Below are 14134 nucleotides of genomic sequence, written 5' to 3' on the forward strand. Positions count from 1 at the left end.
ACCTTTCCAGGGATGAAGCAGCAGAGGTTGGAGTCCACGTATTTCATGAAGGTCATGTTGAGCAGAGAAAGGCGTGTCTCTACAGCAGCCAGGATGTCAGCGTGACGGGCCAGTGAATGGTTTCTCCTCTCTGACTCTCGCCTGGAGACAAATTGTGATGAACATACAGGTGAAGACCTAGGTCCCTAACTGAGAACTTTTATGACAAGTTATGTTTCCCATCATTTATACCTGGGCATCACAACTTACTTGTAGCCTTGGTTCTGGGCAATTTAAATTTTCTTCTGGAGCTTTATCACAGTGAAGGGCATGTTCATGTTCTACTAATGAAAAGAGGGTCACAACCCTTGCTTCTTATCAGCTTTAACTAGGTGGGTAAACTAATTTGAGGAATTGTGATTCTCTCTTTAATGAGTAGATGTGAGAATTAAGAGGGTATCTGAAACATTCTCATCTGGTTAAGTAGTTGACTCTTCAATTTTGTTTTACTGGTTCCATTTACATTCTGCTGTAAAGTCTAACAAGTTTTTTGATCAGATGCGGTCAAAAACTGAGATGCATGTATGTATTGCCAGCCTGACTAAAGGCAGCCTGACTTTACAAACTTTCTGTGAGAGCTGAAGCAATCCAATCATTTCAGTGCAATCTGGATTTGTTAAGACAGACTTTAAAAGCAGTTAAGTGCAGTTTTTGGGATAGTAAATAAGCAGCTGAAATCAAATATCTCATTTATATATAATTCAATCATGCAGAATTAAAATAGTCATAAAGGTTTCTGTAGAGCCTCAAATCAAGCTAAGAGTTCAAAGCCATTGTAGGGTAATCAGAAAGCTCACAGATTGGAGCTAAGGTGAGGCTGACTATGACATCAGCTGAGGCAGCGGTCAGTCAGACAAACTTGCTCTATACCACTGGTTCTGAACCTGTATCACATATTGGACCCCTTTGTGATAAGCCTTGAAAGACACATTCAACCCACATAGCTTGTTGAATGCATCTGAAATAGTGCTGGGCGGTACACCTGTTCATTCACAATACCAGTACTGATTTTCCACATGATATGTATTTTTCATATACTATCATACCACTGCATAGCTGAGACAGTTGCCAGAGTGGTCAGTAAATGGGAAAAAGTGCTTTGGTAATAAAAAGCTATTGTCAAATCAGAGAAAGGAACCCTATCAACTGCATATCCTTCTTACTAATGGTTAGAACTTAAGAACAAAACAATAATAACCCACACAAAAGCCCTTTTTAAATAGGAATTGTGCGAATTTGCAGGTAAGCCCAATCAGTCTTTTTTCAGCATTGGCAGTATAAAAACAAAATCGGGAAGTGCAGCGAAATGCCGCCTGCCTACTTTTGTTCATACAGAATGTGCCTTTTTCAGGGCAGTGGGGGGCGTGAGCAAGTAACAAAATGTGTAGCTCAGCGTTGGACATACTCCGAGGGAAGCTGCAGCTGGTCAGTCCTTCGGCGATTCTCTCTTAAGTTGGCCCGTCCTTCACCGTTCCTGTCATTTGACAGTTAATGGCCTCTTCTTTTGCGAGGGCAAGAAGGGCGCGCAATTCCTTGTCTCCCCAGTTGCTCATCTTTACAGTGTCTTTCAGGTTTGCGTTCTCTTCTTGCTACTAGCTGCTCATACCTGCTATCAGCTGTTTCCTGTTAGTCCACCACCAGTGGCTCGCACGTGCGGCATCATCAACAGCTCCTCCCAGGCTCTGTGTGTCTAAACGCTCGCAGCTTGCCTGCAAAACGGCCCAACATTCGACAAAAATCTGGCAGTGTAAAAGGGGCTTAACTCTCTATAACAGGGAAAACTGTTACATGTGACACATAAACTTTTTGGACCGTTAATATTTGTACAGTTACAGAATTACACTGTGGAACGGCATGTTGGCTACAGCTTGCCAGTGAGCCAGTTAGCATAACAGTCTGTGAACAGCTGGAAGAGGCTCTGTTGCTATAGAACATTTAGAAGATCAGATAAGAGAGGTGGAAGATGAAGAAAGAGAGACCAGAGATGCACCAGAAGAACGTGTGCACAAGAGAGGAGCTGTGTCTGATTTTTGGAAGTTTTAAGGCTTTACAAATAAAACAGACGTAGCGTTAGTTTGCCGGGCCGCTGTTATTGACATAACGTTAGTTTGCCGCGATTACAGTGGTCAGATGCGATGCCGTCAGTGGAGCCAGTGGAAAAGCACACACACACACACACACACACACACACACACACTATATATGTGTGTGTGTGTGTGTGTGTGTGTGTGTGTGTCTGCATATATATATATATATATATATATATATATATATATATGTATACAGTACAGGCCAAAAGTTTGGACACACCTTCTCATTCAATGCGTTTTCTTTATTTTCATGACTATTTACATTGTAGATTCTCACTGAAAGCATCAAAACTATGAATGAACACATGTGGAGTTATGTACTTAACAAAAAATGGTGAAATAACTGAAAACATGTTTTATATTCTAGTTTCTTCAAAATAGCCACCCTTTGCTCTGATTATTGCTTTGCACACTCTTGGCATTCTCTCGATGAGCTTCAAGAGGTAGTCACCTGAAATGGTTTTCCAACAGTCTTGAAGGAGTTCCCAGAGGTGTTTAGCACTTGTTGGCCCCTTTGCCTTCACTCTGCGGTCCAGCTCACCCCAAACCATCTCAATTGGGTTCAGGTCCGGTGACTGTGGAGGCCAGGTCATCTGCCGCAGCACTCCATCACTCTCCTTCTTGGTCAAATAGCCCTTACACAGCCTGGAGGTGTGTTTGGGGTCATTGTCCTGTTGAAAAATAAATGATCATCCAACTAAACGCAAACCGGATGGGATGGCATGTCGCTGCAGGATGCTGTGGTAGCCATGCTGGTTCAGTGTGCCTTCAATTTTGAATAAATCCCCAACAGTGTCACCAGCAAAACACCCCCACACCATCACACCTCCTCCTCCATGCTTCACAGTGGGAACCAGGCATGTGGAATCCATCCGTTCACCTTTTCTGCGTCTCACAAAGACACGGCGGTTGGAACCAAAGATCTCAAATTTGGACTCATCAGACCAAAGCACAGATTTCCACTGGTCTAATGTCCATTCCTTGTGTTTCTTGGCGCAAACAAATCTCTTCTGCTTGTTGCCTCTCCTTAGCAGTGGTTTCCTAGCAGCTATTTGACCATGAAGGCCTGATTCGCGCAGTCTCCTCTTAACAGTTGTTCTAGAGATGGGTCTGCTGCTAGAACTCTGTGTGGCATTCATCTGGTCTCTGATCTGAGCTGCTGTTAACTTGCGATTTCTGAGGCTGGTGACTCGGATGAACTTATCCTCAGAAGCAGAGGTGACTCTTGGTCTTCCTTTCCTGGGTCGGTCCTCATGTGTGCCAGTTTCGTTGTAGCGCTTGATGGTTTTGCGACTCCACTTGGGGACACATTTAAAGTTTTTGCAATTTTCCGGACTGACTGACCTTCATTTCTTAAAGTAATGATGGCCACTCGTTTTTCTTTAGTTAGCTGATTGGTTCTTGCCATAATATGAATTTTAACAGTTGTCCAATAGGGCTGTCGGCTGTGTATTAACCTGACTTCTGCACAACACAACTGACGGTCCCAACCCCATTGATAAAGCAAGAAATTCCACTAATTAACCCTGATAAGGCACACCTGTGAAGTGGAAACCATTTCAGGTGACTACCTCCTGAAGCTCATCGAGAGAATGCCAAGAGTGTGCAAAGCAGTAATCGGAGCAAAGGGTGGCTATTTTGAAGAAAGTAGAATATAAAACATGTTTTCAGTTATTTCACCTTTTTTTGTTAAGTACATAACTCCACGTGTTCATTCATAGTTTTGATGCCTTCAGTGAGAATCTACAATGTAAATAGTCATGAAAATAAAGAAAACACATTGAATGAGAAGGTGTGTCCAAACTTTTGGCCTGTACTGTATATATATATGTGTGTGTGTGTGTGTGTATGATAGCATTAAAATGTTTTTACAGGTATTGTATGTAGTCCTGACAGTAGAAGATGCCCCTGTGAACCTATATAAAAGTCCAGTCATACAAAAAAGAAAAATTAAAAAAAAAAAAAAAAAAACTTTTGGTCATACCGCCCAGCACTAAACTGAATTATAAACTCAGCAGTCAGCCAGTTAACGTTCTTCACTTCTGTTGGAAGAGGATGAAGAGTTTTAAGAGGAGACTCAGCTGGGTTTTTTTTTTTAGTCATCTGTCTCATGTATATCAAACTGAACAGGTATTTAGTCTTAATCAGCACAGCTGTGTATGCTGGCCACACATCAGCTTTAATTTTCCATTTATATCTGCGACCCAAAGCATTCTTTCAAGCTTCACAACTGTTTATTTTCACTATTGTACTAGGCTGTACGCTACAGTACAGCCTATGTTGTAAATGCACAGCAGTGCTGTGGCAGAACACATCCAGTGTAGAGAGGACTGAAGCTGCTATTGTTTTGCTGCTTTCTCAACACAGCCAATACAGACAAGCTGTAAGCTCAGCACAAAACTTGTTTAACTGTCGTCAACCTGAGTTTTGAGAAACTGGTGCTGGTCACACATTGAGGAAGTCTATATACACTCATTTATTTCAAAAATCTTCCACTTACCCCGCAGTAATACCATCACTGACCACAGGGGGTCAACAGACCCACAGCTGACTGCAGACCTTGGTGTGATGTCAGCCTTACCTCTGACTTCCAAGGTAAATGGAAGACAGCGTTAGAAGGGTTTACAATTATATCTGCTTATGATATGACAAAAGATTGTTTCTATCTGCATATGACCGGGAAAATACAGGCTGGGGAAATACCACAATTATTTTCTTTTTATTCCAATAAATTCTCATGGAAATTTTCCACCTTGAATATTCATAGAATTTTGAAACCTAGCTGTGATACTGACCTGGGCAGCTGGGCTTTGACTTGCCTCTGGCACAGACTGTGGTAACGTTCCACCTTCAGGAAGCCCTGATTTAAGACACGCTGGCAGATCATGTCCATGCGCTTACACACCTGGAGAAGATGGACAACACAGGCAAACAGTAGGTACTCTGCTTCATGAGTATTTACATCAGGGGTCTGCAACCTTTGCCATTAAAAGAGCCATTTTTGACCAAAAATAATTGGAAAAAATCTGTGTGGAGCTGCAAAACATGTTTGAGCCTTATAATCAAGGTAACATAGCCTATTATGTCTAAATTAGCTTATACTTATGGTCTAAATAAGTATTTGTTAATATGTTTTACCACAAGGTGGCCACTGTGCAGGGCACAATCTATGATTACTTGTTACTTAAATTTTGCAGAGCTGGCAGTGAGAGCAAACAAATCTGTCCACGCACTACTACGTTCTCTATTTTATTCAATTTACTTTTTTGGATTTGGCATCCATAGCTAACCAGGCACTGTTATCGAGGTTCAGCAACATTTGGATTCATAGAATCAGTTTCCATAGAATTCTTTTCTCAAAGTCTCAAGGAGCCACTGGACAGGGGCTAAAGAGCCACATGTGGCTCCGGAGCCACAGGTTGCCTACCCCTGATTTACAGTACAGGCCAAAAGTTTGGACACACCTTCTCATTCAATGCGTTTTCTTTATTTTCATGACTATTTACATTGTAGATTCTCATTGAAGGCATCAAAACTATGAATGAACACATGTGGAGTTATGTACTTAACAAAAAATGGTGAAATAACTGAAAACATGTTTTATATTCTAGTTTCTTCAAAATAGCCACCCTTTGCTCTGATTATTGCTTTGCACACTCTTGGCATTCTCTCGATGAGCTTCAAGAGGTAGTCACCTGAAATGGTTTTCCAACAGTCTTGAAGGAGTTCCCAGAGGTGTTTAGCACTTGTTGGCCCCTTTGCCTTCACTCTGCGGTCCAGCTCACCCCAAACCATCTCAATTGGGTTCAGGTCTGGTGACTGTGGAGGCCAGGTCATCTGCCGCAGCACTCCATCACTCTCCTTCTTGGTCAAATAGCCCTTACACAGCCTGGAGGTGTGTTTGGGGTCATTGTCCTGTTGAAAAATAAATGATCATCCAACTAAACGCAAACCGGATGGGATGGCATGTCGCTGCAGGATGCTGTGGTAGCCATGCTGGTTCAGTGTGCCTTCAATTTTGAATAAATCCCCAACAGTGTCACCAGCAAAACACCCCCACACCATCACACCTCCTCCTCCATGCTTCACAGTGGGAACCAGGCATGTGGAATCCATCCGTTCACCTTTTCTGCGTCTCACAAAGACACGGCGGTTGGAACCAAAGATCTCAAATTTGGACTCATCAGACCAAAGCACAGATTTCCACTGGTCTAATGTCCATTCCTTGTGTTTCGTGGCGCAAACAAATCTCTTCTGCTTGTTGCCTCTCCTTAGCAGTGGTTTCCTAGCAGCTATTTGACAATGAAGGCCTGATTCGCGCAGTCTCCTCTTAACAGTTGTTCTAGAGATGGGTCTGCTGCTGTTTTTGCGACTCCACTTGGGGACACATTTAAAGTTTTTGCAATTTTCCGGACTGACTGACCTTCATTTCTTAAAGTAATGATGGCCACTCGTTTTTCTTTAGTTAGCTGATTGGTTCTTGCCATAATATGAATTTTAACAGTTGTCCAATAGGGCTGTCGGCTGTGTATTAACCTGACTTCTGCACAACACAACTGATGGTCCCAACCCCATTGATAAAGCAAGAAATTCCACTAATTAACCCTGATAAGGCACACCTGTGAAGTGGAAACCATTTCAGGTGACTACCTCTTGAAGCTCATCGAGAGAATGCCAAGAGTGTGCAAAGCAATAATCAGAGCAAAGGGTGGCTATTTTGAAGAAACTAGAATATAAAACATGTTTTCAGTTATTTCACCATTTTTTAAGTACATAACTCCACATGTGTTCATTCATAGTTTTGATGCCTTCAGTGAGAATCTACAATGTAAATAGTCATGAAAATAAAGAAAACGCATTGAATGAGAAGGTGTGTCCAAACTTTTGGCCTGTACTGTACATGGTGAAACACAAGTACTACAGCTTCCAGCAGCAGAGCTCCTGTGGAGCTGGTGGAGTTCTTTTTTTTTTTTTACCCAGTTGTTTGGATAGAGGACAGTACCTCCAGTCTTTAGTATCACCATTTTAACAGTTGAGACCTTTACATTTTTTTAATGACACTTGGGAGGCTGCTGTTTTAACAAAGTTTTCTGTGGTCCTAAAGACATCTCCCACAGCAGAACTCTTTCCACCAGTGTACAGTGAACATGACGTTTAACCCATTTCCATCCACAAAGTTTGTCTGGATCAAATATCAGAGTACTGGCTGAAAGTCTAATATAGTGTACACCACTTGTTGGATAAAAGAGGAGACCTGTTGAAGATTATGCACGTCTCCCTCTCATTGCTATGACTCAAAAATCAATGCAACAGTCTCTCAAGCAAAATCCCAGGCATACCAGGCACTGAGCCAGGGACCCCTGAGCGACAGTCTCTGTTTGAAGGGACTTTATAGTCTCAGGATTCAGAAGTAGGGGTGTCCCTATCACTTTTTAACCTCATCCTTTGAAATTAAACTCTCATCTGAGATTGTCTGATGTACCACTGATTCATATTACTTTTGTCAGTTTTCCATAATTCAACTGCACACTAAGTCTACAGTGAAACTAGGGCTGGGCGATATGGCTTAAAAATATTGTTGTGATATTTTTAGGCTTTAACACAATGCATGACATATATCATGATATTTTGAAATCTCCCCCATAGTACTGCAGACTACTAAAATATAAAATTATTAAATGAACTAGTTACAATAAAGTTAAATAAAGTAGCTACTGTCATAATTAAGTTAAATAAAACACTGTTATAATAAAGTACTGTTGTAATAAAGTTGAATAAAATACTGTTAAATATGTTGTATGTATGTTAAATAAAATATTGTTATAATTTAATAAATCAAAGCGGAACCACTGCACCCAGCTCGCCTCGGGCTGGAAGTGTTGAAGTTTTTGCCGTGAGCTTGATACTTCCAGTCAACACTCAGATGTTAGCAGTTAGCATAAAGTTAAGTTGTTAGCACTGCACCTTTTAACGTGGTGGTTTATTCACTGTAAGCTGGAAACAAACTAACAGCTCTTCAGCTCATATATTAATAATATTATCAAGTGGCAGTGGTGCTCCATGGTCGCAAAATGACTAAAGAGTAGTAGTCTGGAACCCTGCAAACGAGAAACACAACTCGCCTGCTACTGCTCAGGAGGAGTGTTTCATGTGCAGAGTTGGGTATAACGTGTTACTTTGTAACATGTTAGAGTACTTTTGATTACTTTTTGCAATAACGAGTAACCTAACGCCTTAGTTTGCTGTTTGAGTAATCAAATACTTAAGTACATTTTCAAACAAGACATCAGTTACTTCCGTTACTTTAAGAACGCTGGTCCTTCAGCTCCGAAACGGCAACGGCTGTCGTTTGGTTCTAATAATGGAGATAACGTTAAACCTATCAGTCTGAAAGAAGCCACGGAGCTTGTGGCTCGCTACGTGGTCGGAGAAATGCTGCCGTTGTCTACGGTGGAATCTAAATAGATGGAGTAGGACTCGCTGACAGACATATTTCAGACTCAGGACTTGCATTATGCCTGGTACACGCTACACGCTGGTACTCACCAATTATTCCAAGTCGTCTTTCACGGCGTGTGTGATGTCATCGCGTTATTCTTGTCCTGTTTTTATTACTTTGACTATTATTTGATTCACTGCCAGAAATGTGTGTGTTCATGTGCCAGCCGACATGTTGTTGTAGTCACCTAAAAGTGTCAGCAGATGGCAGGAGCTACATTTGAAGCGCCATATGTAAACTATCAAGCTACTGTATCTTCAACAGGAAGTTCTGACAAAAGTTTCAGAATAAAAGTCTATTTAGAAAATGGAGGAATTCTCTCAGCCGAGGTTATAAGGGGCTTTTAATTTGAAACAAGTGTTGAGTTTGAAATGACGGTGCGATATGTTAACTTTACAAAGACAACAGAGCGGATAAAAAGTAAATATATAAACACACAGAGGGATTAATAAATAATGGACTGTCTATAATGTAGTTTGTTTCAAATGAAGCTGGGAGCCTCTGTAGTTGTGGTGAGTAAAAGCCCCGCCGCTATTTGTTAATGTTATTACTTTATGTCCGACCGTGAGGATGTACCATTGTTTGCTAGCTTGATGCTAATGACAGTAACGTTAACTCAGTGGGTTGACAAAGTGCCTCTGCTGTTTCACACCATCATTTCCCCCTTTTACTCTGTGTGGTAACATCCCTAGAGGAAATATTAAAAACGCTGGGTTGTTGTCATACAGTTGTCTAAGGCAGCAGATCGTTCTGTGTTTCTACTGGTCAAAGTGACGGCTGTGATGGGAGAACTGGATCTCAGTGAAGGGCAAGTGGTCCATAACTTTAATTTTGGAGACAAAAAAATGTAGGCTTAGCGCCCTGGTCCATTGCCCAATAGGAAATGTAGAATACTCAAAAGTACTTTAAAAGTGCTTGAGTTACTTTTCTCAGGGAGTAACGTTGGAAGTACTTTTAAAGTAACTGAGTTACTTTACTCAGGGAGTAACGCAGTGAAGTAACTGGTTACTTTTTTAAAAAGTAACGCAGTAATGTACTTTGATTACTTTTAAAGTAACCCTTACCCAACACTGTTCATGTGTATCATGTTTATGAGTCTTGCTTTGTGTGTCTGTGAGAGGGAGAGAGTTGCAGGAGAGAGCTAGAGAACCGAAATGCCAAAGCAAGTCTGATGCCAGTGGCTTAAAAAACCAACATGATCATTTATATTTCATGTTTGTGATATCATCATTTTATACATTACACGTGGAATAAGCCACAATACATCGAGAATATTCAATATATTGCCCACCCCTAATTGAAACTAGTAAAACACTTAAAACATGTTTGAGAGAAACATAGTGCTGAGCGAAGAAAATAAGACTGCATCAGAGCTTTCTTTTAATATTTTGTATCAAATGCTATGGAGTTGTTTTTATATTTTCTGTAGTGAGGAGCGTCAGTGTGGATCTACTGTAGCAGGACAGGATAAAGTCTAACAGCACATCCTCATCACCAGCTGGGACTAAAGCAACATGGGGCCCATTACCTGTCTGTTTCCAGGGCTCCATTTGCTTTTAAGCTGCCCATGCAACATAAGGATAACATGTGAGGCACAAACTAAGGCTGAAAATTTTGCATGGCAAAAAAATATAAAAGGGAATCCAAAAGCGCCAACAAAAGTCACGTGACCGTGTATGAAGCGTTGACACAACCTCTTAACTCTGCCTGTAACGTTACTAGGATAAAGACGGTGCACTGTTAGAGGAGCGGAAGTGAAAGGCACAGCGACTGTGTAAACCGGCCACTGAATGATTTCAGGATAATCTCAGTACAGTAACGTTACATATCTAATAGAGACAATCAATGTGTGAACTGTATCTAACAGGAGTAAAACCCATCCAGAGTTTAACAGCTCGGTTAATCCTTTCTCTAATAAACACTGATCTCTTCCTGTGTTTGCGATGTATCGTATAACGTTACTCTACGGTCTGCTTAGCAGGGATGTCCTGCTCATTAACGTTAGCTAACAACAGCGCAATGAGCACTGCGGGCCATGGCTGCAATTAGACGGCTGGACACACTTTCAACAGGGCCTTTAAATACTGTCCACAATTGTTTCTACCGAGATTTTACATTTATAGTGTCCAAAGATAACAAGTGCATGTTACTAGCATTAGCTTTGTTCACCTTCTACTTGGCTTGTTTTTGTTCTTACCGAGCGCAGCAGGCTGATTTCATCGTAAGACAGAAAATTGAGAATAGTCTCAATGGCCACAATGGGCAGTCCTAACAGCGGGTTGTTCTGGTGCGGCTGGTCCGGAGGAGGGCTGGGCTGTCTCGGTGACACCATGTCAGAGTCCAAGGACCCAACACATCCATCAACTCTTTCTACGACGGCCGCCATCTTGCTTTGCTTGGGAGGACACGGAAGTGACGCCTCAAAGAGAAGCTATCATGCTAAATGATTAAAAAAAAAAATGTTATCTGTGCACTCAGAGGGCAGAAGGCGGGACTGAGTCATTGGATTTTGAGGATATGATCAACACCTTTCAGATTAAATGTTTGGAATGTGGTTAGAATCTCCTGAGTCTTTATTGGATTTTTTCCCCCACATTATATCTTTAAGAAATTTTCAAGTTCTTATTGTCATGCGCTTACAACATCACCAAACTACCTCAAATTATCCAAATTCTATCAGCAGGCACTCATTGTATGGAAAATATATTTTGTACATGACTTTTCAAAGCATAAAACAGCATCAAATACAGACAGACATTAGACGACATCAACATATTACCTTGCAATCATCACTAAAAATCTGTATATGACAAATACCAAGTAAAATGAGAAATTATTCATTAGGGTTTTTTTTAAATAGTTTATTTATAGTTTTTAAAGTTTCTGTAAAATGAACATATAATTTTGTTATAGATTGCTACTGACTATTTCACAAAAGAAAAAAAAGAAACATTGATGATGGGTTTGCCTTCTTGGGGGCATATATAGCAAATGACAGCATTTGTAGTTTAACATGAGTTCTTCTTTGAACACAGGCGTATTTCTGAGGTGGCAAACTGAGTCACTTGCAAGGGCCCATTCTCTGCTCTAGAGAGACCGAGGCCTCCAACCAGTTTCTTGTACGGGTCACCCCATGGGCCTCTCAGTGAAACAGCACTGCCTGCACTGTCTATATCAACGCCCATGTCTGGAACATCACAAATATGTGACACTGAATGGCAGAAAGCTTTGCCCCTTCAAATTCTGTATTTCAAAGAGATTAGAGACATTCATTTTAAAATTTGGCATAGTTTCTATCCGTCTAATGCAATGGTGTCAAGATTTGCTGACTCTGATTAAAAAAAAATGTATTTTGCAATGATGAACCTTAAACATTGGTACATTTGTTTTATAGTTGTTCACATTCTATTCTGTTTTGGACAGATTTGGGTATATATAGGCTATTTTAAGGAATACTGGTTATTCTGTAAAGTCTCAAAGATGTTTTTTTCCATCTGAAAGCAATGTTAATTCACTGAATTTTATGGCAAACCTCATGATCCTGCCAGGGAAATTACATATACACAAATCTACATTTGCAAAATTATCCCCATTTAAAAGGTTTTCTTTTTTGTTTTTTCCTTTTTTCTTGTTAAAATTTTTAAAGTTAATGAAGTCTCTCGAACGTATGAACAACAAGGAATGTATATCGACCACACATCATAAGTTTAATGTTGCAAATCAGTATTTCTCCGACGCTGTTTAGCATGAGAAGTATGACAAACCTCTCAATAATGCTCATTGCATCATCTGGGATCTCCTTTGGTCCACTTGCCAGCATCAGTAGTGTATCTGTCAGTTCTGGCAGCGACTTCCACGTTGACCATGCTGCCTTCTTTCCATGTCCAGCAAAGCTGGATACGGTGTCACAGCCTGTCAAAGCATGGAAGATCAGGGTACCTTCAGGCAGTTCGTTTTTTCGTTTTAAACCAAAAACGAAAAAACGGAAATACCATCGTTTTCTCGTTTTTTCCAAACGAAAAAACGAGAAAACGGAGCCGTTTTTCCGTTTTTCTTGTCAGAATCAAAAAAACGAAAAACGACAAAACCAAATTCAAATAACAGCCCGATTTTGGTTTTTTGCAGATTCATTTTTCATTTATTGTTTTGGACAAAAAGTAGAACTGCGGTGACATCAGAGGCGGAAGTAACTTCAAAATAAAAGACAGGAAGATAAGATTGCCAATAAAACTTATAAATATCCTAGAAAACTTTCCCGTGTATCTTTTATTTCCACTTACACCCGATGTTTTGCGCATTTTGAAAAGCTGCCTACCATTGCTGTGAGGATCTTTTTATTCATAAAAATAGAAATAAAATGTTATGATAGCAAATTTTATGGCTACAGTAAAACTTGTTGTTCAACCATAACGTTGCTGTTCAGAGACTAATGAGGGAAATCGTCATGCATATTGTTCCCATGAAGGACGTATAGGGATTCCCTCAAAGGTTGTGTTTTAATATTCATTCGTCGAATTGTTTGCAATAAAGTAATCGATGATATAATAAATTATTGTGTGCCGCGTTGTTACTGTTAACACGGGGTTTCTCCATAACGCATCGTTGCGTCAGTGAAGTCTCAAGCTGATGTTTGTCCTTTTTACCAGCAGATGGCAGTAGGCCAATTCAAATCTTGTGCAGCATACATTTACTTGTATTATTTTATGCTGTTGTATCACATAGGCCTATGCACTGTTGGCAGAGATGGGCAGCATTTTAATGACATGTATTTAAAATGTTTTATCACCTACTATGATAATAAAAATGTCATACAAAAATACATCCTGTGCCTTTTTTCAAAATCTGATTAATCGAATAAAAAAAATAATTAATAATCAATTATTTTTTTAAAATATATGTTAGTGGCAGCCCTAACTGTATGCAACACATCTGATTCATATTATTTTAACCTGTTAGTGTTTCTTGCAATGTCCCTCACAAATAAACTAATAAATACATGAATACAAACACCTTAGCTACTACTGAACATTTGAATGTGATGAGGAACCTTTAATGATCATATGAAGGCAAGTGAAGGAGCTGCTATGTTACGTTCTAATAACCTTTCCTATTTTAATTTGAACTTTTTTATGTCACCCCCCCCCCCCCCCCCCCATTGCTGCCCAGTGCATTGAGGCCCTCTAGACTGGACAGCTATGGACGGAGTGTAGGGTGGTCCTCCTTACTGCTGGACCTGACCTGTTCTGGGATAACATAGCCTTGCAACAGTGAGCCTTGACAAATATCCACTTCATGAAAATTGGGATTAAAAAGTACAACTATGTTTTCATTTATGACTTGGATGTGATTGCAAGTTCATAAAACTAAGCAACTGTGTTGATGTCTGTGTTGTATTTGTTTAAATAGTCCTATAGAATGATGCTAGCAGCAATGTCACCCTTACGCTCCTCAGTTTGTTTGACTGAATAACATTGAAGTGGCACAGTAATGACAGGTTCAAAATGTA

At 40.3% G+C, this 14134-nt stretch overlaps 1 protein-coding gene across 1 annotated transcript in view; it reads right to left on the reverse strand.

The window, feature by feature from the left end:
* fbxo28 (F-box protein 28) overlaps window positions 1-11051 on the reverse strand; it is a 54404-nt gene extending 43353 nt beyond the window's left edge. The window contains exons 1-3 of the mRNA XM_049601240.1: window positions 10826-11051; window positions 4925-5034; window positions 3-141 (exon numbers count right to left, since the gene is read on the reverse strand). Of these exons, the coding sequence (XP_049457197.1) occupies window positions 3-141; window positions 4925-5034; window positions 10826-11014 (438 nt within the window). The 5' untranslated portion in view covers window positions 11015-11051. The remainder of the gene's footprint in view (window positions 1-2; window positions 142-4924; window positions 5035-10825) is intronic.
* Window positions 11052-14134: the final 3083 nt, after the last annotated feature.

The sequence above is a fragment of the Epinephelus fuscoguttatus genome, linkage group LG16, assembly GCF_011397635.1.
Source record: "Epinephelus fuscoguttatus linkage group LG16, E.fuscoguttatus.final_Chr_v1".
In the NCBI taxonomy this organism is placed as follows: domain Eukaryota; kingdom Metazoa; phylum Chordata; class Actinopteri; order Perciformes; family Serranidae; genus Epinephelus; species Epinephelus fuscoguttatus.